Below are 27389 nucleotides of genomic sequence, written 5' to 3'. Positions count from 1 at the left end.
TTTTTTTCTTTCTGTGCGTTTTTTCTTCTTTCTTCACATGTCCTATCTCTGTAGGCATAGTTAGAAATTAGCATTTAAAAAACCTTTGAAATTCACTGAAAAAACCATAGGTTTTAGGCACGTTATAGTTAGGAATTCGCATTTAAAAAACCTTAGAAATTCGCTGAAAAAACCATAGGTTTCAGGGACGTTATAGTTAGCTGGACTTTTCACTCGTACAAAACCATTGAAATTCCCCCGTTATAGTTAGTTCAGCTAACTATAACTCGCGCGCCCGCAATGCACTGCTGATGACGTCACATATTACATCACTCATGACATGGTCAGTGACATCACTCATGGCATCACTGATGACATCTCAAATGACATCACTGATGACATCATCCTTGTGATAGTGTGGCAGACCTCCTCTCCCCCTAATATAACTTTTGATACACACATTCAAAAATAGAAACAAAAATTTTCAAAACAATTAACATACCAATATCAGTTACAACAACCTATTCAGTAATTCTAAGATCCACATACACATCCACTCATTCACCAACAGTCCTATACAGTCACTCATACATGTACTCACTCATCATATATACTCATACACCTATACATCCAGTTACACAACGCCACTCATCCATAAAGTTACTCACACACATAGTCACTCATGCTAATAAAAAATCAAACATCCATTTACTTGCATATACAGTTATACACACACCACCACACTTACTTCTACAGAAACTTACACATACTTAGTCTTTTAAACAATCACTTATAGAAACACATACTTATTCATACAGGAACGCTTTCAATCTCTCACTCTCACATATACTCACTTATATACACCAATAGTCACATATACTAGTTTAAAACATATGTAGTTACTCATAAAGACACTATTGAGACAGTCATTCACTCACTAACACACCCATGCACACACTCATCCACCCATACAGTCCTGCACACATGCTGTCTTCAACACATACAAACAGTGATTCACTCATTCATACACCTATGCACTACGTAATACCCCCCACCGAACCATACAGACACTCAGACACTCATACTGATACTCAAAAACCAACTAGTAACCTATATAGACACTCATGTAGCTACTCACCAACCCATGCAGCCACTTATACACAAAGTGAGAGACTGATACGGATATTTACATATTTAAACATTACTCACTAAGCCATGTATTCACTATGATACACTTAATCAGTCAGTTATACAATCAATTTTTCAAAAACAAATCATCCATTTAGACACTTATATACCCATTTATTCTTCCATCGACCTTGAGATATACATATATAAAACATATGTAATTTTCAGAAAAACACACATTCACTGGATGATGTCATCAGTGATGTCATTTGAGATGTCATCAGTGATGTCATGAGTGATGTCACTGACCATGTCATGAGTGATGTAATATGTGACGTCATCAGCAGTGCATTGCGGGCGGGCGAGTTATAGTTAGCTGAACTAACTATAACGGGGGAATTTCAATGGTTTTGTACGAGTGAAAAGTCCAGCTTACTATAACACCCCTGAAACCTATGTTTTTTTCAGTGAATATATATATATTCAGCTCCCCACACCAAGTAGAATGGACCAGCACTCACGTTGGTGAAAAAATAGAGGTATATAATTTTCAAACAATTAGTTTCATATTTAAAAAATCCACAATAAACTTAATTAAAAAAATACAATTAAATTAAACTTTTGTTACAAAGCTTAAAATAATTTCATTTGATTCAACACATTACGTTGTACATTTAATACACATAAAATAAAAATTTAAATGTTATTGTGGGTGGGATTTGTTCAAATAATTCCTTAAGAAATATTATTTGTAAATTAAATACATATATTTAAATTAATCAATTATTTAATAAACATTTAATTCAGTGAGTTAATGTGCTGTACATTTTATTTAATTAGTTCTATGTAAATAACACATTTAAAATAATTATACATGTATATTTTATATTAAAATGTTTTGAGCAATGGCTTTAAAGAATAATAAACTTGTATATTTTTCCCAATACTTTCCTACAGGGAGAGCCACTTCATGGTGGCAGAGATCTCCAACTATGTGCCCGATTATGATGCGGGCTAGAACGGCTTGATGGGGTCGGTCGGAAGGGAATCCAACTCTGATTTCTGAATGGCTTCCGACGGACTCAGAGAGCCCGACCGCCATTCGGAAATCTTTCAGTAATCCCCCGGCCGGCTCTTTCTGGCCGAGGGATTACAATGGCAGTTTCCCACTGCCTTTCTGTGCCGGCCTTTCCAACACAGAAAGGCATTGGGAAACTGTCTTTGGGGGCTCCCAGCAGGGCCCCCTTTAGGTGCAAGGCTGCCAAATGGTGGCCTAGGGGGCACCTATGGTGCCCCCCTGTTGATCCCTGCACCTGGTGGCAGGCACCTTGAGGTGCCTGCCAGGGGTGCAGGGATGAACTGCACCTCTGCTCTTTGCTATGGGAGCATGCATTCCAAACGGAATGTATGCTCTCATAGCAAAGTATAGGTTTGTGAACGAACAGGGTTCGGTCACATCCTAATTGCTGGGCTGGAACCGACGGCAGGAGGACATTCGGTTCCATTTCCAGAGGGATGTCGGACAGACTCCAGTCCGTCCGACATCGCAATCGGGCCCAATGTGTGAAAAGTTACTAGTAGTAAAATTCCACTCGTAAATTGTCTTAAAAGTCTCCGCCTCCTGAACTGAGAGGTTGGAGACATGTAAGGCTACACTTTTAGATTTAAATCTACACTCAGAAGTGGTGCACACCAGAAAAATGTAGATTTACACCTAGGTAAAGGCGTGAACTTACACATAAGTAAATTTACACATGAAAATTTACCTTTGTGAATAGGCCCTATAGTTTTTATTGAAAACACAAATCTCATGGGGCACAGACTGTTCCGGCTCCTCTCCTCCACGGGCCTTAATGCTTTACAAGCAAATGCCTGAAGGCTTGGAGGTGCTCCCGGTGCCACAAATCCAGCTGATGACTCACCTGCAGTGGAGTTTGGAGCTCAGTTACTCGCGGCTGCTTGAGGACCTTCCAAGCAGCCACCATCTCGGGCAGCTTCCTCCGTGGCAACTCATTGATGTGAACGCCACGGCATAGACAATGCTGGAGGCCGAGGCTGCGAGTCAGCACAACACTAGGCAAGCTGGGGACTACTGATTCATCCTGCTGGTCCCAAATGCAAAAAGAATAATTGATGGACAGAATGCTGAACAATGTCAAACATTCACCCCAGTACAGAGATCTGGGCCTAAATCCATCGTTTATTTGCTCCAAATGCCATTCCAGTTTAAACCTGCCATATGCAAATCAGTCTTGACCCTGCTCCCCACGGGAACAGTCCAGCCCGAACTACCAGGCCAGATCTTCCCTGGATCATAAGCTAGCATCCTGGGACTGGTTTCGGGGTATCACCCCTCATCAGCCAGGCTAGCTTGACTCCAGTGGCATGGAGAGCATGGGACCCACGTTTGGGCATAAGCATCCCACTCAGAGGGGACAAATGCAGAACGTACAATTGATGGACAGAATGCTGAACAATGTCAAACATTCACCCCAGTACAAAGATCTGGGCCTAAATCCATCGTTCCAGGAAGCAAGCATCCTGGGACCGGTTTTGGGGTATCACCTCTCATCAGCCAGGCTAGCCTGACTCCAGTGGCATGGAGAGCTGGTACCGCCCCTCCTCCCTCCCCCCGGACTCCCGGGACAGCACTCTGCCTGACTGCAGATTGCATAATTGTACTTGGCATCTCTACCCAAGGCCTTTTGCCTGCCCACTGCCTCTGCGAGAGCCCCGATGGCGGGAAGCGCTTCCCTCAGGGCAGAGACCACTTGCCAAAGTTCTTCTCCATATCCTGGGGGCAAAGGTTTTAACAGCACTGTATCTAAACATTCCTGGCACCCCCCTGAGCTCTATGCCACACCATGCTGGTAGCGCACTGGGACCAAGCACTCTGACTTTGAGATGGCCCAGCCCACACCGGTAGCAGTTCAGAAACCCTTGTGGGTGCTGCGAAGGACACCACAGGCACCAGATCACTGCCTCCTACAGCTCCGGGACCAATCCCAGTAACCGACTACTAGAGAGGAGAGCCCAGCTATCTACCCCGCACCACCTACCAGCAGTGACATTTTGGGTCTGCCTGATCTCCCTGACCTGACCGGCGAAATACGCAGGAGATAGTTTCCCTCAAATCTGACTTTAAATCAGGAGGCCATCATGAACAGAGCCAGAGGAAAGGCTGTTTTAGTCTACAAAGGTTCAACTATACAACTATTTGAAGAGCTCTCACCTTGAAAAAGCACCAATACCTCTACCCCATCACGTACTTCCTTTACAAGCATAAAATCCCCTACCAATGGGGCCATCCCTTTAGCCTCATCTTCAGATGGAACAGCATGCAACCCCTCCTATGGTCCCTGGCCAATGCAAAATCCTTAATGGGTTGCGGCATTGACATCGGAGATGGAGACCCCCATCCACTCTCAAACTGCCAACTGGCTCAAAATGCACCCTGACTGGTACACAATTGGCCGCAGACTAACGAGGACATCACCCCCACCTCCAAAACATGAAGTGCGAACAGCTCCAACAGGACACTCTGGCCTCTGGAAACTGCACACCTCCGAACACATAACTCGCGACATCCAAGGCACATCCCCACAGTGTGCCCTTGCTGAAGGGCCTAGATGGAAATCTGAGCATCCCTTTTCTGCACCCTTGGGAAAAATTGTGGCCACTCAGTGACCCATCCCCTGCCCTTTCAACTCCATTGAACTCCCCTCATCCCTGTCCTTTCTCCTCCCCACCAGGAGAGGGTCGCACCTCTTTATGGGAAAACATTTTGTTTTCCCCATTATGGACGACTGGAGGAAGGAAACGGGTCCCTGTTGGCCTTCTGTTGTTTATCCTGTTGTCTCTCTTTCATCTTTCTTAACCTGGGACATGTTGGGAGCAGGGGGATTTTGAGATCTTCCTTCCTAGCCTTACCTGACCTAGCCTGCCCACACCATATTAGCAGTTGGCCTCCCTCATATTACCATGAGAGACAAAAACACCTGCACCTTGCTATCCCTCAGTGCGCGAGGACTTAATTCGCCCAATAAACACCGGCAGATATGGAAATATATACTCCAACATGACTTGGACATTCTTTTCCTCCAATAAATCCACATCTTGAAACAAGATCAACACCACATAAGGCAAATACAATTACAAGAGACCCCAAGGGCAGATATCTGATGCTCACCCTCCAAAGCGGTCCATCCGTACTCACACTCTTAAACACATATACCCCCAACATGGCTCAGGACACCGTCCTCAGGAGAGTACTGAGAGAACAACTGGTTAAGGCGCAGGGAGATATTATAGCTTGGAGGGGCCTTAACATTATATGGGACCCCAACATGGACAGGAGCCATAACGCCTACCCCAACTTTATTAAAAAAAGAAATCTTGAAGCTAAGACTGGTTGACCTTTGGCGTTACAAGCACCCAGATCTGAAGGACCTTTCATACTACTCACGCCTCCATGCATTGTATTTCTGCATCAACTACCTTTTCACTACCCACACCCTCCTACGCACGGTCGACGCTGTCTCGTTCTCAGACATCTCTGTCCAACAACTTGAGCCATCTCAGAAGAAGTCAAACAGTCTGCCTTTCAAAACTTCTAGCAGCAGCTCTACACACTGGCCACGGAGGACGTTCCAGCGATCCAATTCTACCTTAGGGAGTGTGATTCGACACCTATCACAGAACACCACAGGGAGCTACTTGAAAGACCCATAGACAACACCGTATTATGCCTGGCCTTGAGGCTATGCCGCTGGGTAAATATCCAGGAATTACAGGCTCCCCCGTCCTATTATAGGACATTCTTCCCACTCTATCAACATTATTTGCTTGATCTCTTCAAGTCTTTCACCTTCTGGTCAAGCCTCACCCCTACCATGTGTGAGGAGGAAATTGCGCTGATCCCCAAACCCATGTGTTAAGTTATAATGGGGTAACCCAAGTTAAACTACCCGACCTGGGTCATAATACAGTACAATGAAAAAGCGGTCGCGGTAGCAATAGCTTAAGAAAAAGAATACATTCGCCACTTTTGCTTATCTGTGATGCTCAAATCTAATTTAATTCCAAAATTGAGAAGCATCAAATGCAATTTCAAATCAAAGCATTACTTACTGGCAACACAGTTGCTCCACAAAAGTTTGTAGTGCGATACATATTTACAGTGCTCTTTGTGTAAGGGGAAAAAGAGAAAAGGTTGGGTAGATGGTGATGGATCTGTGAGTGAGGGACAGGAAAAAGGTATAGTGACATGCAGAAATCATTTGTTAATCTAATAAAACCTTTTCGGCCTAACCCAGGTCTGTTGTTCCTCAGAAGTACATATTAATTGTCTTTATCTTAGAGCTTGTAGTAGGGTTGTATAGTGTCAACGTTTCGACCCCTATGGTTGAGGGTAGATTCACTCCTCACATTGGGGTCTTTTTTTGTGGGAATGTTCCTCCTTGACGATTGTCCAGCTACTGCATGAGAGAAGTTCACTGGCCTGTCCTGACCTTGCAGGTTGATTGACCGTTCTCCTCTCTTCCCCCAGCACCCCCAAGGATTCTTTCTGCTTTTGTTTTCCTCCTCTGCCCCACTTTTGGGTTGGGGGAGGACCGGTGGGGGCTTTCCCCATCTTCCCTCTTGGTTTCCTAAAGGCCACTAATATATTCTCTTCCTGTTTATTGGGGAATATTATCTATCCGCACGCTGCAAGGGAAGCTATGGAAATAACATATATATAACGTCATTATTCCTATACATTTATTTTTAAGTGGGTGAAATCCCAAGCAACCATACGCAGTCCCATGTACACCTCTGTAATCAACTGGAGCTTTTTGTAACACCATTGTACTTTTTGGAAATTTCATAAACAGATTTGAGAAAAAAAAAAAAACACAGATTTTAACAAACAAACTGAAATGTAGTTACATACAGGCCCATTATTCACTGTAGTGACCGATTTCCAGAATTAAGTGGAAATAAAAAACAAACACCCAAATCAATTTTTCGATGAAATACTAGCGGAAAGTATTTCTACTGTAGTAAAGCAAATAAATCCATTACGACTAGAATCTTCTCATTCCTTATTGAAATTAGCTAGTCCTGTAGCGAGTAATGCCATTTCCTCGACCACGTCTGCCACAGATGTTCAATTATGTATGTTAAAATCAATTTGTTCGACCCTAACAGTAACCACCGAAGCAAATGCCTGGCAATCAAAAATTGCGGGCCAATCATAAATAAACCTGGTGCGTCCCATTCAATTTACAGGAAAATGGTTGACAGTTGAAATTTAGATTTTCTTTTATTTACAGCTTCTGTGAAAACTATTCATAAAAATAAATCGAACCTAAAGTGAGCTTTGGATCAACACTACGTCTTGCCCTCAATGGCATAACATTTTACAGAGAACAAATTGCTGGTATTATATTTCACAGTCAGCTCTTCCTGTGAGCAGTAGTGAACAATCTGAGTCCATCAATATGTCCTAAAATCCATCAAAATGGCCAAAGAAAATTATATCATTAATATTAAGCAGACCCTCCAGCTTTTCACTATTTGCGGCTCACGACATACCCGTCAGAATAATCGAAGTGAACTATAGCTGTGCCATCACACACAAAATGCACATTCCTGGGTGTTTTTTTCCTATTGTGTTTTTCAACTCTATTGGCTACAAATAATGAGAAGCCTGATCAGTCCTCCACTGGCTTTACAACTAGCACCTTAACCCGTGTCTAGGGCGATCACCTGTACCCATGGCGCTGGCTGCATCCATCTTGCCCAAGGGAACATGGGATCAGGGTGTGATAAACGTTTGCATGAAAAACACCTTCCCCATTCCAAAGTTGAGCTTATATGTCTTTGTTAGAGCTTGACGCAAATTATATTAATTGTTGCTATATAGTTGGAAAAGCTGAGGTGGACTCACAAAAAAAATCTCATCTGGACTCACCTTTGCTCAGAAGAACTTTGAAAGCAGAATTTATTGTATACTTATGTTCATACTATCACCATTAAACTACTACCGGGCCTTACTTGGGCTGACTTTAACTCTTACACTAGTTTAATAAAGCAAATGTTTACATCGAAATGTAGGGAAATTTCTTATTCTAGCGATATAGATTAATTTAGTAAACATAGACAACATTTGCACATCCCTCATACACCGAATTAAGATCTTAACTACATTTGGTCGAGCATTTAAACATGAAGATTGAGAAGATCACATACAAAGACGGTTCAAAGACCGGAGGGTCAGAGGGAACAAGTTTTAAGACCACACAGGGTTAGATCCCCAATTAAAGTATCTATAACACAAAGAACCCTGAGGTCTAAAATCGCCGAATAAGAAAAACGAAAAGGTGGTGTGAAGATGACAAACAAAAAGGCCCAATTCAAGTAATGAAAGGGCAATCCCTTTTAAGGACGTAATCCCTCACTCACCCTGGGTGACATGCTTCATCATATGGGATTCTCCTCCCAGAGAAAAATCCTAGTTTCTCTGGGGGCTACGACCCCCTCTATGAGAGGGAGGAGCTCAGGGATGTTTTGATTGTGCACTAAAGGATAGACTAAATCCACATATGAAGAGCTACGTATGAGTGAGGCGTGCAGTGCTGACCAATTGATAGTGCAGTGAAGGTGTATTAAAACTAGTCACGGGACGGCAAGGAAGATTCTCTTGACACAACCGTGCCGAAGCTAGATTAAAAACGTGGACACCACTAGACAAATGTAAGCCATGGTGTGTGACACACCATGGCTTACATTTGTCTTGTCTAGTCTTGCCGTCCCGTGACTAGTTTTAATACACCTTCACTGCACTATCAATTGGTCAGCACTGCACCCCTCACTCATACGTAGCTCGTCATATGTGGATTTAGTCTATCCTTTAGTGCACAATCAAAACATCCCTGAGCTCCTCCCTCTCATAGAGGGGGTCGTAGCCCCCAGAGAAACTAGGATTTTTCTCTGGGAGGAGAATCCCATATGATGAAGCATGTCACCCAGGGTGAGTGAGGGATTACGTCCTTAAAAGGGATTGCCCTTTCATTACTTGAATTGGGCCTTTTTGTTTGTCATCTTCACACCACCTTTTCGTTTTTCTTATTCGGCGATTTTAGACCTCAGGGTTCTTTGTGTTATAGATTGAGAAGATCAGCCTTTACACAAGATTAGTCCATAAGATTTAGATTTTTGTATTTGTTGCTAGCCGGAATATAAGAAGACTCGTCAAATTACAATAAAAAATGTACAGGCTGCAGGGTATGTGACCAGATTTATTTATGAGGCTATTACCTATCTGTTTTGCATTTGTAATGAATTTATGATTCAAGTCTTAAATCAACAGGTAGACTGATTACATGTTGGCATAATGCTTTTAAAAGTCTAAATATTACTAACTGTGACTGTTAAAAGGATGTTATGAAGAAGACACACTCCCAATGGTATTGATGAAGGGCGAAGGAGTGCCCCGTGATTGCCTACATGTAATCAGACGTCCTCGAATATGTGGGATGCTGGGTTGCTGAAGGTGATTAACTCATTTCTCATCCCCTATTCTAGGTCACTGAAGATTTGGTGGCTACAGCCATTCAGAAAGATAGCACAGGACATGTCCATGGTGTGATGGTGGGTAGGATGGGTGTACAGTACTTGGTGACGTTTTTTCCGGAAGTTAGCTTCCTAGGGTTAGAGGAGGCACAGCTCTGCTTTGGGATGGGACTGGGGTAATTCCTACAGTATGCACGACTGACAAAGACAATGACAGAGTTCTGGCTGGGGTTCCTCGCTCCACTCCTTACTTCTGAAACTCTGACCAAAACTCTGGAGTCAGGTCATACTGCACACTTGACATCCAGACTTTATAAAGCACTGAAAGCTGATAGGCAGAAACCAATGTTGCCAGTCAGACGACAAAGGCAATGCCCAATTTCAGCTCATGTGTTTCACTTTCCTACACCAAACATACCTCACCCCTCTGAGGTTGACCAAAATGTATCCAACCAGATCTTCAGAATGCCCCAGATGTGGGGGCGGTCGGGCTGATTTTTTTTACATTTTTACATATGATGTGGAGTTGTGTTCGAATACAGAGGTACTGGCCAGCTGTTATTACTAAATTGTGTGCAGTCACTAGTTTGTCTATAGAGGTGTCAGTTAGACATTGCCTTCCTAATTTTTTGTACTTCCCCCTAAGAAAAAGAGAATTAGATATACATTTGTATACTGGTGTACACTGGTGTTGGGAAAAAGACGAATTGCCATTTGGTGGCTCAAGACATGTGGCCAGGTGAAGGCATCCTGGGAGAGGGACCTCTGGGAATGGGCCATTGACAAAGAAATCAGAATGAAAATGGTCCACATGGACGATAAACTTTCTTTTAACCTAGAAGATTGTTTGCAATGCTTAGTGAATTGAAGATGGGGACTTAGGGGGGGGGGGGGGGGGAGTTCAAAGGACTGAAAGTACTACACCTAAATGAACAAAGTTAATGTATATGTACACGCTGTGACGGTTCATGCTTTATAGTGTGATACTTCATAAGTTGCTCTGTTTGTTTTCTCTTTTGTTATTCCAGACAAAAACATAAATATAACATTATTAAAATATTACTAACTGTTTTGTACAGATTTGACTTGTGTGAAGATTCTGTTGTTTTATATTTCATTCTAACCGTTCCTGGATATTTAGATGCAGTGGAATACGCATCTAAATATTCTATAATGGTGTTTAGTACGTTTCAATGTTTCAACACATAAATTCTTCTGTTTTTTGGTTCACGATTCAAGTGGTGGATTCAGTTTATGAAAAAAATCTTTCAACTTTTTTCGGTCAGAAATTAGAGTGTGTTTTTGGGGGGATAAGCTTTAGATGCCGAACTCAGAGATCAGAGTTCTAATCACACTTTTGCCACTTGACTAAATTGTGTTATCCTGGTCACCCTTCATAACAGTTCAGTTATCACCAAGATGGAGAGCATTTGCCAGTAGACTAGCCCTGCATTAAAAACTATGTAAGTAAGTGGGTGCTTGCATTCCATCTAGAGTGCCTGAGGGACTATTTTACTTCTGAAATCAGTTGCAGTGACAAAAGGATCTGAAAAATGGTTGATTCAGAATAAAGTTTTTTTTACTTCCCATTGCTGGACAAATAATCAATGGCCAGTCCAGTAAGTTTGATGTATGCACTGCGTGCATGTGCCCAATCCACACGACATATAAATGTCAACCTACTGTTTTTTTTTTAGATCACAGACTACCAGATAGCGCAGCTGTCTGGTTTGCTAAAGACATATTGGGGACATTCAGAAAGTTTACCTAGGAAATCATTCCGCCTGTTGCTTACCATCGGCTTTGTGGGTTGTAACTTACATTTTCTGGCTTTCTATTTGCTGGCTTTATTTGTTTTAGGCTGTCCAGCTCGAGTTCGTTCCTCCCGTTAACCAAACTTTGTTTACTGTATTCTTCCACAAACTCACTTTCTGTAAACAGGTCTTTAAATCTTGTTCTTGTCTTGTCACATTTGCCGTGCATTCAAAGATGGAGTTGAACTTGGTGTTTATTTATCTTTCTATGACTACAAAGTGGGAGGATTTATGTAACAATCATGCTGGCTACTGGGGGCTGCTTGAGGAAGTCTGTAAAATATATATATGTTTTTCCTATCACACAACAACTGTAAATGTCTGTAAATTAACCGTGCTGACGATCAAATCAATACATTGGGTGATGACATTTCCACCCATATTGTTTGTGCGCTGTGTACTCTTATCAGTAAAACTGTATGTGAGTACAAACATAATGGTCATTTCAATTGAAGATGTACTGTCTGTAATGGCAGTACGCTACCATACAATGCAACCACGTTACACCAACACCACCCTACTCTGTACTACTTCACTCCACTGAACTCTACTCTGCACCACTCCATACTACACCACTCCAAACTGCATCACTGAACTCTTATCTGCACCACTCCACTCTACGCCTCTCTGCACACCACTTCACTCTATGCCAATGCACTCTACACCACTTTACTCAAAACCCATGCACTCTATAACAATCTACTCTGCACTCTACGTATTCTACGCCATTGTACTGTCACTGCACTCTATTCCACCCTATTCTACTCTGCATCCCTGCACCACTGCACTCTACACCACTCTTTGCCATTCCACTCTATGCCACTCTACTCTGCAACACTGCACTCTATGCCACTTTAATCTACACAAATGCCACTCTACTCTGTCCCACTCCACTGTACACCAGTGCACTGTCTGCAAATCCCCTCTACGCCACTCTAATCTAATCTACTCTACACTACTTCACTCTACTCTGAAACAATCTACGCCACTACACTCTGCACCACTGCACTCAGCCCTACACAACTCTACACCGCTGCACTCGATGCCAATGCACTCAAAACCTATGCACTCTATAACAGTCTACTCTGCACCACTGCACTCTACGTATTCTATGCCATAGTACTGTCTCTGCACTCTACGCCACCCTATTCTATTCTGCATCCCTGTACTCTAAACCACTGCTCTGTATGGCACTCTACTCTGCACCACTGCATTCTATCCTAATGCACCCTACACCACTCTACTATACACCACTGCACTCTACAACAATATACTCTGCAACACTGCAATCTCTGCCACTCAACTTTATGCCACTCTATTCTATGCCACTCTGCTCTGCATCGCTCCACTCTACGCCACTGCAATCTACACCAGTCCACTCTAAGCTACTCTAATCTACTGTGCACCACTGCACTCTAAGCCTACTCTATACCACTGCGCTCTACGCCACTTCACTCTACTCTGAAACAAGCTACTCTATGCAACAGCAGTCTATGCCACTCTATTCCACTCTGCGCCACTCCACTCTACACTACATCACGGTATTCTACATTGCTGCACTCTATGCCACTTCACTCTACACCAATGCACACTACACCACTTTACTCAAAACCAATACACTCTATGCCACTGCACTCTATGCCAATCTACTCTGCACAACTACACTGTACTGTACTCTTTGCCAATTCACTCTACACCACTGTACTCTACGACACTGTAGTCTGCAGTACTGCACTCTCTGCCACTGAACTCCGTACTACTCTTACTCCATGGCACTGCACTCTATGCTATACACTCTATGCCACTCTGATCTACTGTGCACCACTTCACTCCACGCCTCTCTACTGTACTCTGCACCACTCTACTCTATGCAAGTGCACTCTACCCCACTCTGCTATGCACCACTGCACTCTACACCACTCTAGTCTGAGCCAATCCAGTCTGCACCAATCCACTTTACGGCACTCCTCTCTGCAACACTGCACTCTACGCTAATGCACTCTACGCCGCCACTCTTTACCACTCCACCCTGCATCACTCCATGCCACTTCACTCTACTTAGATAACCTACTCTAGGCCATTCTACTCTACTCCACGCCACTCTTCGCCACTGCACTCTACGCCTCACCACTCTACTTTAACCACTGCAATCTATGTCAATTCACTCTACACCACTTTATTCCAAACCAATGCTCCCTACGCCACTGTACCTACGCCAGCTACTTTCCACCACTGAACTTTAAGCCCCTATACTCTACAACACTCTACTCTACACCATCTGCAATCTACACCAGTCCACTCTAAGCTACTCTAATCTACTCTGCACCACTGCACTCTAAGATTACTCTATACCACTGCGCTCTACGCTACTTCACTCTACTCTGAAACAAGCTACTCCATGCCACTGTAGTCTACACTGCTGCACTCTATGCCACTTCACTTTACACCAATGCACACAACATCACTTTCCTCAAAACCAATACACTCTACACCAATGCACTCTATGCCAATCTACTCTGCACAACTACACTGTACTCCACTGCACTCTATGCCAATACACTCTACTCCACTCTACACCACTGCACTCTACAACACTCTACTCTGCAGCACTGCACTCTCTGCCACTGAACTCTGTACTACTCTTACTCCATGGCACTGCACTCTATGTCATACACTCTACGTCACTCTAATCTACTATGCACCACTTCACTCTATGCCTCTCTACTATACTCTGCACCACTCTACTCTATTCAAGTGGACTCCACCCCACTCTACTATGCACCACTCCACTCTTTGCCACTGCACTTTACACCTCTCTAGTCTAAGCCAATCCAGTCTGCACAATCCACTTTACGCCACTCCTCTCGGCAACACTGCACGCTACGCTAATGCACTCTATGCCACCACTCTTTACCACTCCACTCTACCCTGCATCACTCCACGTCACTTCACTCTACTCGGATAATCTACTCTATGCCACTCTACTCCACTCTACGCCACTGCACTGTACACTACGCCACTGCACCTATGCCAGCTACTTTGCACCACTGCACTTTATGCCCCAATACTCTACAACATTCTACTCTATGCCACTGCACCCTACAGCAATTCACGCTGCACCCTACATCACTCTATACCATTGTGCTTTACGTCACTGCACTCTGCACCACTCTACTCTATACCACTGCCCTCTAAGCCACTTCACTCTACTTTGAAACAATCTACTCTATTCCACTCTATTCTACGCTGCTGCACTCTACACCACTTTACTCAAAACCAATACAGTCAATGTCACTGCACTCTATGCCAATCTACTCTGCACCACTGCACTGCACGCAACTATACTCTACGCCACACCATTGCACTCTGCCACTTTGCTCTGCACCACTCTATGCCATTGCACTCTACACCAATGTACTCTACACGATTACTCTTTACGACACTCTACTCTTCAGAACTGGTGATGGATAGAATGCTTGAATTAATTTTGCGATAACTCTGGGATGCATTCCAGTCCATCATTTTAAGCCCACCATCCCACGCTAGACAGAGGCCTGCCTCTGTGCATAGTGCTCAAGCTGCATTGCACTGGCAAGGGCCAAATAAGTGGAAACCATTCTCGCAACGCTTCTGTTCACTTCTGGAGGAGGCCTCGTCTGGCACTTCGGTATGAAGAGTTCCTGTGAGGAGCAGGGTCAGTACCGTTTTGCGTAAGGCGAGCCACTGTCTAGAGTGGCATTGTGGGTGAAAAATGATGTACTGGAATTCAGTCCTGGGCGAACACCAGTGGCTGGGGAAAAAAAAATCAAACATTCTATCCATCACCTTGCTGTTTGTCACAGCCTCTGAATGAACATCAGAGTTGGCGCAGAGCCAGCCACTATTTGGACTCAACTTACACGGTTGACTGCTTCACCCCATCTAGTCCCTCAAAGTCCTCTGCCTGTCACATAAATGTCCACAAGTCCTTATAAACCTGACTGCTTCCATGAATATGTAATATATTCGTTTTGTGCATCATAACAAAAGGTGTGTCAATAAACAGTGCAATCACCGGAAGGTTTACTGGCACTCTAAAGCAGATATTTATTGTTACACATCACAGTGGTACTCATTGGATTGACCTTGGGAGAATAAACGGCTGAGTGCGGCTGCCGGGAATCAACCCTGTTTCCATGGGGTCAAACACATTAACCTGGCAGCAGAGCATTCAGCCAATTGCTTCAGTCGACGTGCAATTAGATATTTAAAATTGTCTTCAGACAGAGGTGTAAAAAGGACCAGGTTTTTCTGTTGTATAAAAATAACCATGACCATTCAGCTTCTTGACTCACCCGTTAAAAGGAAATATGACTTATCATTGATGACCTGGCAGTTTTTGGAGACACTTTCCAGCTACTGAAAAGGAGACTAAAACTAGACTGTATGGGGCTTATTTACAAGCCCTTTGCGCCACCGGTGCGCCACTTTTAACATGGGGAAAAGCGGCGCAGCTGTGGCGCAAGGGGCTTGTAATTAAGCCCCTTTATATTCAGGGTTTCCGAGGTGTTAAATGTGACACTTTCGACCGACATTTACCACAGGACCTTGCCAAATAGTGCCTCTGTTCATACTCTGGGAGCCAGGGCAGGTGAGAGAAATACCTGGAGGTTGAATGATTTCTGCTAATCGATCTGTTATCCTGGAAAAAGTAGAAATGGTTATTAAAGTGTGCTTGTAACAAAATGGGACGGAAGTGGTTTCTTGATATGGCATTTTTGAGGCCTGTAAAGCAGTAGTAACAGACAAATGCTTTAAACTAACAGCCACTGTAATATGTTTGAAAGAGAAGCGGGGAAACAGATGAAGGAAAACTGTTTAGAGGGGGGAAGGATGAACAAGCGAATCAGTGAAAATAGCCATAGAGACAAATATTATCTTAAAGGGCTCAGCTTAATATATTACTGAGTAACATAGTAGCTCAAACTCCAGGACAAGGAAAAGCAAACTTATTATGATACAAGTAACACATTTAGCAAAACTATCAGAATACACATTGAAGGCCAGGCAGAACTGAAGTACCATTATGCAAACAAATGACTCTCAAAAATATTTGCCACACAAGATTAGGGAAAAGGCAAACCTTTTAACATGTGTTAACTTGTATGCAAAAAAATTGACTTGAGTATATAATCAATAGAAGATATGTTTACATTTTTTTAAATATAATATTAAAGGTCTCCATGTTAACAATCCCATACATGAAAGAAGAATGAGATACTGATATTGAAACACGTTATCCTTTCTTCAGCTTATAGAATAGCGTATTGTCCTGATGGAGTCACTTCTTCATAACAAGAAATAAAGCTGTATTACTTCTAACTGGATTGATCAGCAACTTTTTGAAAAGAGGCAAAATTGTTAGTTCCCTGCCTAATCGCATAGCAAGACAAACATAAATTAGAGAGCTTCTGAAACAGACCTGTAGCACTAGGTAAACAAGAGACGGTGGCCTTATGTACAATCGGGCAGGTTGCAAATAGTGGGGTGTGCCACAAAATGGCCAGTCGCAGGGGTGGATGGTCCACACAATGACTTGTCTAATGAACTCTAATTGGGCAAGTCGCTATTTGTACCCCCTTGCAATTGGTTACCAATGCAGAGATGATGTCCTGCAAGGAACATCAGACCACCATCCCTGCAATAGCATCCCCAAACGGGAAACCTTTTTTTTATGCAGCCCTTGTTCCTTGAAGTAACAGGTGGCACTTGAAAAATAGTTCCCATTTAGGTAAACATAATTTGCTGCCCACAGTACTTCCTGGACCACCATCCACTCCTTCCGAGACCACCTGACACAGTTCCCAAAAAAGGATATATCTCTGTCCAACGGAGACAGCATCCTCTTTGTTTATGATTTACTACTTCCTTAAAGGTGCCGGTACGTTTTCAGTGGTTTGCAACTATAATTGTATTAGAAAACCATTGATACATCTCTTTGTAATTCGAAGGTAGAATAGAATGCCCCTTCCTAATTAAGATTCGGAATTTGTTGCAAATCTCATTTTGCAATTCGGAAAGCTTGCTGCCCTTATTTTGTTAAATCGCAGGGTACGAAACTGCAAAATTGATTTGTTACCTGAGGCCATATTTCACCAAAACCAACAGACAGATTTGTTTAAAAAGGACAGATGTTCAGTAATACAAAGTGGATGGTGAATGATGTAAACTTAGTAAAGAAAGAAAGATTTTTGTATGCACATTTCTTTCTCTGGATGCAAAAGGGTATTTCAAGTTTGAAGTTTAAGTTTATTGTCTGATTAATTAAAATCATTACAATTAAAACAAAATGAATAAAATGATCTCTTAAACCACTGTACATTTATGGCAACTCAAGATTGGCCATGTGCAACTCAACCTCAGATATCTGTGCAAAAGGATAATACAGTGCTCAACTTCTGACTTGTGGAACTCAGTTCTCTGAAAAGTAAATTTCCACTGGGAGTAGAGCAAATACAAATCATCCACAGTCTATACTAAAGAATCAATTGCTAAAATACTTAACTTTATTACTCCGTCAGTCAATCATATTTGACAATATGCATGAGCTATTCATTATAGGACCTGTGCAAATGGTTACTAAAGTGCTTGACATTGATTTGTCATCTTTTAACTTAATATATGTTTCTGGTTGTCCATAGGGCATACATACAACAATACAATTTAGACAAATTAATAGAATAATTTCTAAAGCCACTATACTTGTTTGATAACTCTAGATTAGGGATGTGCAAATCAGTCTCAAATATCTGGGCAAAAAGATGCTAAAGTACTTAATTCTCTTTAAAGTACATTACCACGTGAAATGGAGCAAATATAAATCATTTCCAGATCTTAATGGATAAATAATTGCTAAAAAACGTAACGTTAATACTCCATCAATCACTCATTATTTGACTGTATTCACGAGATTTTCATTTTTCGACCTGTTCAAAAGGTTACTAAAGTGCTTAACATTGATTTGTCATCTTTAAACTTCTTATCTGTTTCTTATTGACAATAGGGCATAAATAAAACATGCATAATAACATTTAAAAAGCGAATGCATAAAGTGGTGGGTGTTTAAGATAAGAATGTAAAAATTCCCACTCGGTCAAAGATTTAACAAAAATTCAAATAAGGGGGAATTGATGTGCCGGATAAGCATAAAATAAGTGCTTGGTGACATGTTCTTACTCCTGCTTTTACAAATAAAGGTTTTTTTTTTTATAAACAAATTTTTATTGTGTTTTTCGGCATAGAGAACAGTATCAAGAATGACATACAGCAGTGCATTGAACAAGGCATCAGTAACTTCAATCGGGGAAGCATCAATAAACAATTGCAAAGACCCTCCCACCCTCCCCCATCCTCCGTTCCCACCCTCCGCATCCCCACCCTTCAAACCAGGCCCCCCAGCCATTTCCCCCATATCTTGCGGAATTTTTTTGGGGCAACCCCGTGCAGCATACAACGACCGCTCTTGGGCCGCACACCAATCCACCCCTCTACTCCAGGTAGCCACTCTGGGCGGGTCCGGCTGTGACCACACTGCTACAAATAAAGGTTTTAAAAGAATTCAGTGAGCATATAACTAGTTTGGGCAAAAGGTATTTGGTCAGCTTATTTGGAATTTCCTTAACAATAGTCAAAGTTACAAAACTGGTGTTAGTTCATATTCAGGATGTTCACGAGTATCATTATAAACTTCTTTTATCAGTCATCCATTTGGACAGGGAAATGCAGAAGGGTTGCTCTGAATATCTTCCTCTTGAACTCTTCACTTAAAATATCTGCCAGAACTAATATATTAAGGGAATTATAATACTTGTGGAGAACACACTAGCATTCTTAGAGGGTGACAGGACGTTTATAATTAAGAATTTGCAATTAACTCTCCTAAGTGTTGTAGAGGAGCTGAAAGCTTTTTATGAAATGCCTGGATTTTTAACATGCTTGTCGAAATCGAAAGCAGTTTTGTCCCTCTTAAATATTCGGTATCGAGACTGGAAGAAATCCCTATCCATTATCTAGTCGGTAACATTATCTGGACATTGAACATCCTTTCCATTTATATTGATTATAAACATATTTACTCCAAGACTCATATCTAGTTAACTGGGCAAAAGCCTGGGCTACAGTGACTCAATAGTGTATCTGGCGGAGGAGCCAAGATGGCGACCGGGACGGCAGCGTAGACTCCCGGCTCCGTGAACCTCCGCATCCCGCACGGATATCCTGCACGAGATCCTCAGCCTGTGCTATGCGATTGTGTTTCTGAAGGAGAGTGGCACCCGATCGTGTGACTCCGAGGTTTCTGGCTGCGGTATCGCCGGAGAAATGTGCATTTGAACTTTGCGGCCCGTGCAGCCCTGGAGCCAGGACCTCGAGTGGACGCCTTGGCCGGGTGGCAGTTCAACAACAGCGGCCTGTGGTGACTGGGTGGAGTCGGTCCACCGGAGCGGTGCCAAACTCGGCCTACATTTCGTCGGGGTCGTTCCTACTGTCAAGCGTAGCGGACCGAGTGCATGCCCGGGGGTGCAACTCTCAGATCCTCCGGTGATTGCCCCTGCCTTTGATGGTGAGCTGCCCGGACGCCGCCCGTATCTCGCCCTGATCCTAGCGGGCCGCTCCCGGATTTTCGCGGGAGCTGGTCCGTGGTGGGGACGACTGTTGCCCGTGACAACGCAACGTGACAACGCAACGGATAACTTTTTGCCTGCCCCCGGAACCCTGTCTCCAGCGACGTGGACCTCGAGGCGCTTGTCCCTGGGTCCCGGCCCCAATACGGGTCGGGCATACTTGGCGGCCATCTTGTTGCGATGCGGCCTACCATCCTGTCCACTGGGTCGCAGCAGGATTGGGAGTGTGTGACTTTTGGGAGTGTGGCGGAGCGATCGCAGAGAGCTGTGCTGGGGTACGGCGACCTCCTCGAGGCCCTTGGTGCTCTTCATTCCTCCTTGGTTCATGGCGTCGGGGTCTTGGGGAGTAAGCTCGACGGTGTGGCATCAGCGTTGGGACAGCGGCGGCCCGCCTGTCCTCAGGTACACAGGGACTTCCCACACTGCGCACAGGAGGACACTGTTGCGGCCACCCCTGAGATTAGCGCACTGTTGGACACTCCGGACAATATGCTACCGTGTGATCGGCTAGCTGAGGGTCTGATCTGTCCCGGAGGTATTGGACCTGAGTGGGAGGTGGTGGCCTCGTCCCGTACACAGCCTCCGGCGACCCGGGGACAAGTCCAGCAACAATTGTCTACCTTGGCTGCTTCTGCCTTCCTGGACCTCGAGTGCAGTGCAGATCCTGGGGCGGCACTGGGAAGCCCGTCCCTCCATGATGCGGACTGTGTTGGTGCTCAGAGACTTCCACCCCACCTGTGTGCGTCGCTTCTCGGTCGGTTTTGGGCACTCCTCTACCTTGGAACATCGGACATGGCGCTGGGTCGAGGGGTAGGCATGGGCAGAATTGCAAAGAGTGGTCAGGGATAAGACTGATCCTTCAGGGGTGGTCATCTAGTGGACGGGCGGGCTCAGGGGTTGCGTGCTCTCATGGCATAGCTATTAGCATAATAGGTGCATAATGTTCCCCATCTTTCTTTGTTACGATCGATTTTGTACTGTTTATTGTTTACTTTGGGGAAAATTTACCGTGCGGGAGGGAGAAGCCGGGGGTATGTTTTGAAGGCCCTCCTCCAGTTTATTAACACTTTCTATACCCCCCCGTCTAGTGGGGTTCTTTTCCTACTTCTTTTTCCCTATTCTTCTATATTTCGGGTCTGGTTCTAGGGCGACAGGCACACTGCTGGGGGGGGGGCCGTACTCGTCTGCAGAGGTGCAGGGTGGGGGGTTGGGGGAGGGGATTCTTTAGTCTTTCACCTCTTTTTCCATGGCCTCCTTTTTCTTCTCTGATTCCTCTCGTTTTTCTTTTTCTGGGATCAGTGTGATACACCTCCTTTGTTATGACTCGTTGTCGTTTCATGTGTGCCACAATTTCCGGGGTGTTTTCGGGGAGTTTGGGCGGGGGACTGCAGGCGCAACTGTTTATGATATTCTTCCCCATCCTGAATTTCCTGTGTCTGCGCCATTGATCCAATAGATTGCTGTTTATTGCTTACGTCTATTACTCTGCATACCTTTTATCGCTGTTGGGAAATTGTTCGGCACCTGATCCTTCTGTCTTGTTCCATTGTAAAATGAAAACCTTTTTTCTCCTGGTGTCCTACCTGCGCTGTTCACAGTATTAGCATGAAGATTCTGCTCCCCGAGGTGCTGCCTGTGTTTACATTTGATCTTTGTTGCTCTGATTGCTTAGCGGCCGGCCCCGGGGGGTTGTAGGCCCATACTTGTTCTTGATTGACATGTCAATAAAGGTTTTTCAAACAAAAAAAAAATAAAAAAAAAATAGTGTATCTGGCATCAAATTGTACTCCATTTCCTACCACTGTATGTGTTACAGGTTTTTCCAATGAAGACCATAAAACTACATAAACAGGCAACTTAACAGGAGGATCCTTGACTTTTGGGCAAAAAGCTCCTCTTAGGATTTAGGGTTGTTTTGCTGTGGCTGTAAATGGATCTTGGTTGCCCTTGTGGTGTCCAATGGCTCAGGTGAGAATAATATGATAACACTGCAGTGTCACTGAGAGCTGCGGGGCAGCGCAGGTCTTGCCACTTGCCCTGCAAATGAAAGTCGATTTGAGGCTTGAGATGGAGGTTAGGTTGTTGCAACTACATCAGAAGTTGTCCTTCTCTTTTGACCTTTAAGCAATACAAATTAACATTTCAGATAGCTTTAGGAGCACAATTCAGATACATATGGGCCTAAGTGTGATGCAAGCGCTAAGCAAGCAACTCACATTATGTAGCATAAAGCAGAAACATAAGTTGTACAAGAGGCAGTAAAAAAAGCTGAAACTAGCAAACATGTAGAGTTTGAGACGCTGAGTAGAGCTGGCATATAGACGCTGTTCATATGATCACGTACAGCTATAAAGAAATGGATGATAATATCGAATACTGATACATAAATTCTTCAACAAAGTTGATGGAAAGAATCCTCCCTGTAAACAGGTGACTGGAAATATGAGATCAGATCAACTAGATCTTCCACCCGTGTGCAAAAGGAGGAAAATGCACATATGTTCTGTTACAGCTCATATCAAACAACCAGCAATCAGGCACTTTATAAGTGTGCCTTTTACCCTCTACCTAAACATAAGCACCCATTGACAGGATCTAGCAGCCTAGCTTAGCTACACAAGAAAATATGTAATTAGCTGATATTTTAACTTGGTGTTGATCATAAATCCTTTATAGGACACTTAATACTTGAATGAAAAAGAAAGGGTGTAAGTCTCTGTTCTGTTTTTTTTACTGTCGTTCCAGCGGATAGCATGGCTGTTCTTGCTAAGGAAGTCTACCACTGCGGCGCTGAACTTCTTTCTGATGGCATGGCTGGCTTAAATCAAAGCAAGATACTCCACCACCTGATTGCCGGGCATCCTGTACTTGTGCCGTATCCTTTGATTGTGGGCTCTATCTTTTTTATTGTAAAAAAAAGATCTATTGCTTTAGTAAATTATACTTATTCCAAACAGGTTCTATTCTTCAAAATTTTATAGGTAGTTATAGCTCTAAAAACAACTTTACTTGTTATACTCCAGGTTTCCCACAAAAGATAATTTACAACGACAAGCTATGCAATGGCCCAGGTAAATGATATTTGCACACTATATTTATTTACACTATTTAGACCGTCTAAATCTCATAGATTAGAAAGACTGCTTCTTCCTCTGGTCTATCCATGATTAGGTAGTCCATCAGCAAAACGTATATCGTCCAGTGACCGCAACACGTGTTCTCACCCACCTTGTGCTAAACCTACTGGCAGAAAGCGAATCCATCGTAGGTAGCTGCACAAATAATGAATGGAGCATGAGAAAATGGTAGATAGAAAGAAGCATCACCCACAAGAATGGAAAAGAGATGGACAAACAAACACCTTGGGAATCCTTTATAACAAGCTCTTTCTCGTTGGTTACCACAGTTCCTAACTCACAGGACTGTGCATTCTGAGGCTGGGCCTGGTTAATGTTCGGCACTGTTCTCCCTAAAATAAAGTTAACTGAGTTGCATTCCTAATAATCATGTAGTTGCTCTCTTGACCAGTGCTTTAAATGGGAAAAAAATAGTGCAGGTACTCATTTAAATGTGGCGAGTGGGCGGGGCTAGGGGCGGGGCTAAAGGCAAGACATGCGAAGTTTATTGGGTTATATACTAGTTGCAGTACACACGAGAAATGTCTTTCTATAAACAAATCAGGTTAATTCTTTATACAAAATGAAAGTCAAACAGTGATATTTTAACCTTTCCTTATTTTGTAATATTTCGCTCACAAAAACACGCACGCACAAGCAGGCAAACAGACCCACATAAGCAGACACTCACACAAAAGAATCAGGTAGGATTAAAGCCCTTTTAACCTCCCATGGCTTTTCTCATTGTGCTGTCACTGGGCTGCCTCTATTCCTTGCAACACAGCATGACGGCGAACACTGGGATATCCTGCAAATGAGCTTTTCAGCGGGGGCTCAGCTCAGGGCTTTAAAAGTGATTTGGCTGAACAAAGAGACAGGTTACCACCACTAGAGGCTAATGCGCCTACCCTCCATGAGTACCGGTACTCTCCACGGCCGTAGAGAAGTGCCGGTACTCAGAGTGATAAAAATAAGAAGTGCCGGTACTCAGTGCCGGTGAGTACCGGCCCATTTAAAGCACTGCTCTTGACAAAAGGAGACACGAATCCTGTATAAAACAGAAAATAGAGAACCTTGAGGTAAAGCACTTACCATTTGTGATGGAATCTGTTGTCTCGGTCTGGACCAGCAATTTTCAGATTGCTAATGTGCCACGTTGTAGGTGTCAAGTCATCATACAGAGCTGGTGATTGACGCATTGGCATCAGTCTTTCGTCTTGGAGCTGGCACATCCTCTTCTAGGATTTCAACACTTTCAGTTTAGATGTGAGCGATTCATCGTAGTTACTGTGACAGCATCTTGTACTTTCTACTGCTTCAGACCACCATGTGGTTTGCCTGATTTATGCATATTCCGGGACTCTAGCAAGCTGAGTGGTTCACGGTCCAATATGGTCATTTACATGTAGCCCCACTGAAGCCGTGGATTGGACCTTGATTCCTGCATGTACCTTCTTGGCTTCAAGCATTGCATAGAGTCTGTCTTCGATGGTTGCACAAGTGAACCCTGAACCTTTGTGTTCCTAACACAGTGTCAGTGAGGCCAGTGGCCATTGGTCTGCTTGTCAGGTATACTGGTACACTTTACAGCAAGCGTGCAGTGACCTAATGCTGTTTGGAGAATTTCTCCCAAAACACATTCGACAGCAAGCATCGATTAGAGATTGTCAAAATATTGAGGGGCCAAAATATCGACACCCAGAATATCATGAAAGTAAGGGCATGTAGACAAATCTAGATTTAATGTTCTTAACTCCACATCTACAATCCTTGAACAAACATATAGTAAGGTACAACATGTGAAGTTAAGTATAGTAAACATATACTTACTTTCATGATATATTTGATCTCAATATTTTGTCCATGCAATATTCTTTCCTCTATATACTGTTGAAAAACTAGGAGCAGATGGGCCTTTAGCTCTACAATCCAGTTAATTACCTGAGATGTAAGTGACCTTCAAATTTCTCCACCTGCTGGTAGATCCCGTGCAGGGTCTAGTCGCGTGGACTGGAGATTTCGCACAAATATCAGCTGTCATCTAGAAGACAGTAAGAAGGTACAAAGCAAAAGTATACTGAGCAGCCCTTGTTGACGCACCCAAAGTGATATGGCTGCAGATCCATACAAACAAGCTGAAAAAAATGTTGGGTGGTTTAAGGAGTTTCTTTCCTTCTTCGCTTTTCTCCATCTCCATTTTGAAGTTTTAGAGAATGTGGGATACCCTGTTGTTAATTCTTTCCGTATATTTATAGGGTGATTATACTGGTGACTAAAATTGGTAAAAGATCGACATCCTGTTGAACAAAAATTCACGTCTGTAACTGCTTTCAGAAGCAGCAGTTGTTATTTATGCAGCATGGATCTGATTTCTGAGAGTTCAGCATAGAATTCTTGCACTTCCTGATGAACTAGTCTAAAAAAAATAACACACTTGCTGCCAGTATTTACAAAGGGGCCTAGTTTGGAAGTTATAGTAGCTATCTGACCATCCATGGACTTGGTCAGTAAAAAAACTGGACATTATTGAAGTAACAGCTCCAATTTCAGTCATCCAGAGGTTTGACTGTTTGCTCTTAACCTTTTACGAACAGTGTGAAGAGAATAGGCTGAGATGCTGCTGTGAAATAGAGCGGATTAAACTTTGGTATATGGCCTAGTTGAAGGACTCTACATAGGTCCAAGATTGTTGAGGTGTGGAGGCAGGGCTTTAAGTGGTCCAGATCCCTCTGGGTCTCAGACCTGGTAGTAATTTAAAATGGACGTTAAAATGGGTGCCCTGTTGGGCCCTATATGTATATTCTTAATTGTAACTGCAAAAAATACTGATTGATTTCCCCCCCAAAAAATACGGTAAAAAAACGTAAGGTAATCCATGTCGGCGATTTAGTTCCTGTTTATATTTCACATGTTTTGCTTAATCTTAGATTCCCCTAGGAGTATTAGCTTTTTCAAGGATCTTGTGTGTTTCTGGGGGTTTTTGTGTAGCAAATTACACTTGTATAGTGCATACTCTGAATGGAGTCACCTCTAGATGTTTATAGTGCCACGAAGAAGTGTTCTGGAGTTGAGGCTGAGCTGACGGCAGTGCGAGTTTCTCACAGTGCCTGCCAGTGGGTCAAAAAGGTGTTCAGAATAAATGGTTTTCCAGTCTTTTGCCTCTCTGCGGAGTGCACAAAGCAATGGTCTCATGTGCCAATTACAATTGTGATTCAATGCTAATATCTGTGAAGGAGGTACGCAGCGGTCAGATTACTGACAAGGAAGGTAAAAGAAAATGCAATGATTACAAGTGAGTGGGTGTGTTGTGTGTTTGGGAGGGTGAAGTAAAGATGTGAGGAAGTGCATTCAAGAGTGAGTGAAAAGAGTCTGCTGTGGAGGAAAGAGATGAGGTGTAAGCTATGCAGATTGACGAAATGTGGAGAGAAAAAGGGCGTACATATGTAAAATGGAGTGAACATTACTGGAATTATTGAGACACTCTGAAGACCACTACCCCTTCCACAGACCTCAATGATATTTCATTCACAGTCTCACAATTTCAGAATTGAACATTTTCAGTATTCATTATTTATATTTTTTTACAACAAAATTATTGCTGTTTCTCGTTTATCTTACACAGAAAACAACCACTGACAAAAGTAATAGTTCTGGCTGGATTTTGGTGTATGTCAGTTTTTGTGTTATATATCTGGATGCAATAGCTGAAAGCTCAGAGAGGAACCAAAATATTGGTCAAAATACTAGTCAGTGGCACACTATAGGAATCACAAAAATGTAGTTTGCATGTTTAAGCCACACCTTTAATTACATAGCTGCATCCCCTTTTAGAGACCCGCCCCACTTTTTCATCCTACTTAATGGGGGGATCCTCCTCCGTGGACTTAACACTGAGTCTTTGCCCCCTGAACCAAATAGATGGGTAAAGAGGCAGTAAGACAAAAAGTAGGTTACAGAATATTGCGACCTTGGTGTATTTATGCATCATAAAAGCTTTAGAGTCTGACAGGACACCATGCCGCAATCCCAGTATACCACTAGTTTTTGGGTAAAAGAAATGAGATTCAACGCATGTCCTGGTCTTTTGTTTGCTGTGAAGTGCCATCTCTCGCTCTCCGCTGTCTGCTTTCCTAACA

General features: G+C 43.2%; 1 protein-coding gene across 2 annotated transcripts in view; it reads left to right on the top strand.

The window, feature by feature from the left end:
- ACTMAP (actin maturation protease) overlaps positions 1-27389 on the top strand; it is a 222185-nt gene that overhangs the window by 158396 nt on the left and 36400 nt on the right. For both annotated transcript variants that reach the window (XM_085625776.1, XM_085625775.1), the window contains exon 5: positions 22883-23012. In XM_085625776.1, coding sequence (XP_085481902.1) covers positions 22883-23012 — 130 coding nt within the window. The remainder of the gene's footprint in view (positions 1-22882; positions 23013-27389) is intronic.

The sequence above is a fragment of the Triturus cristatus genome, chromosome 9 (genome assembly GCF_964204655.1).
Source record: "Triturus cristatus chromosome 9, aTriCri1.1, whole genome shotgun sequence".
NCBI classification, from domain to species: Eukaryota; Metazoa; Chordata; class Amphibia; order Caudata; family Salamandridae; genus Triturus; species Triturus cristatus.
Note: the sequence above shows the minus strand (reverse complement) of the source record. Positions and strands in the feature narration are given on the sequence as shown.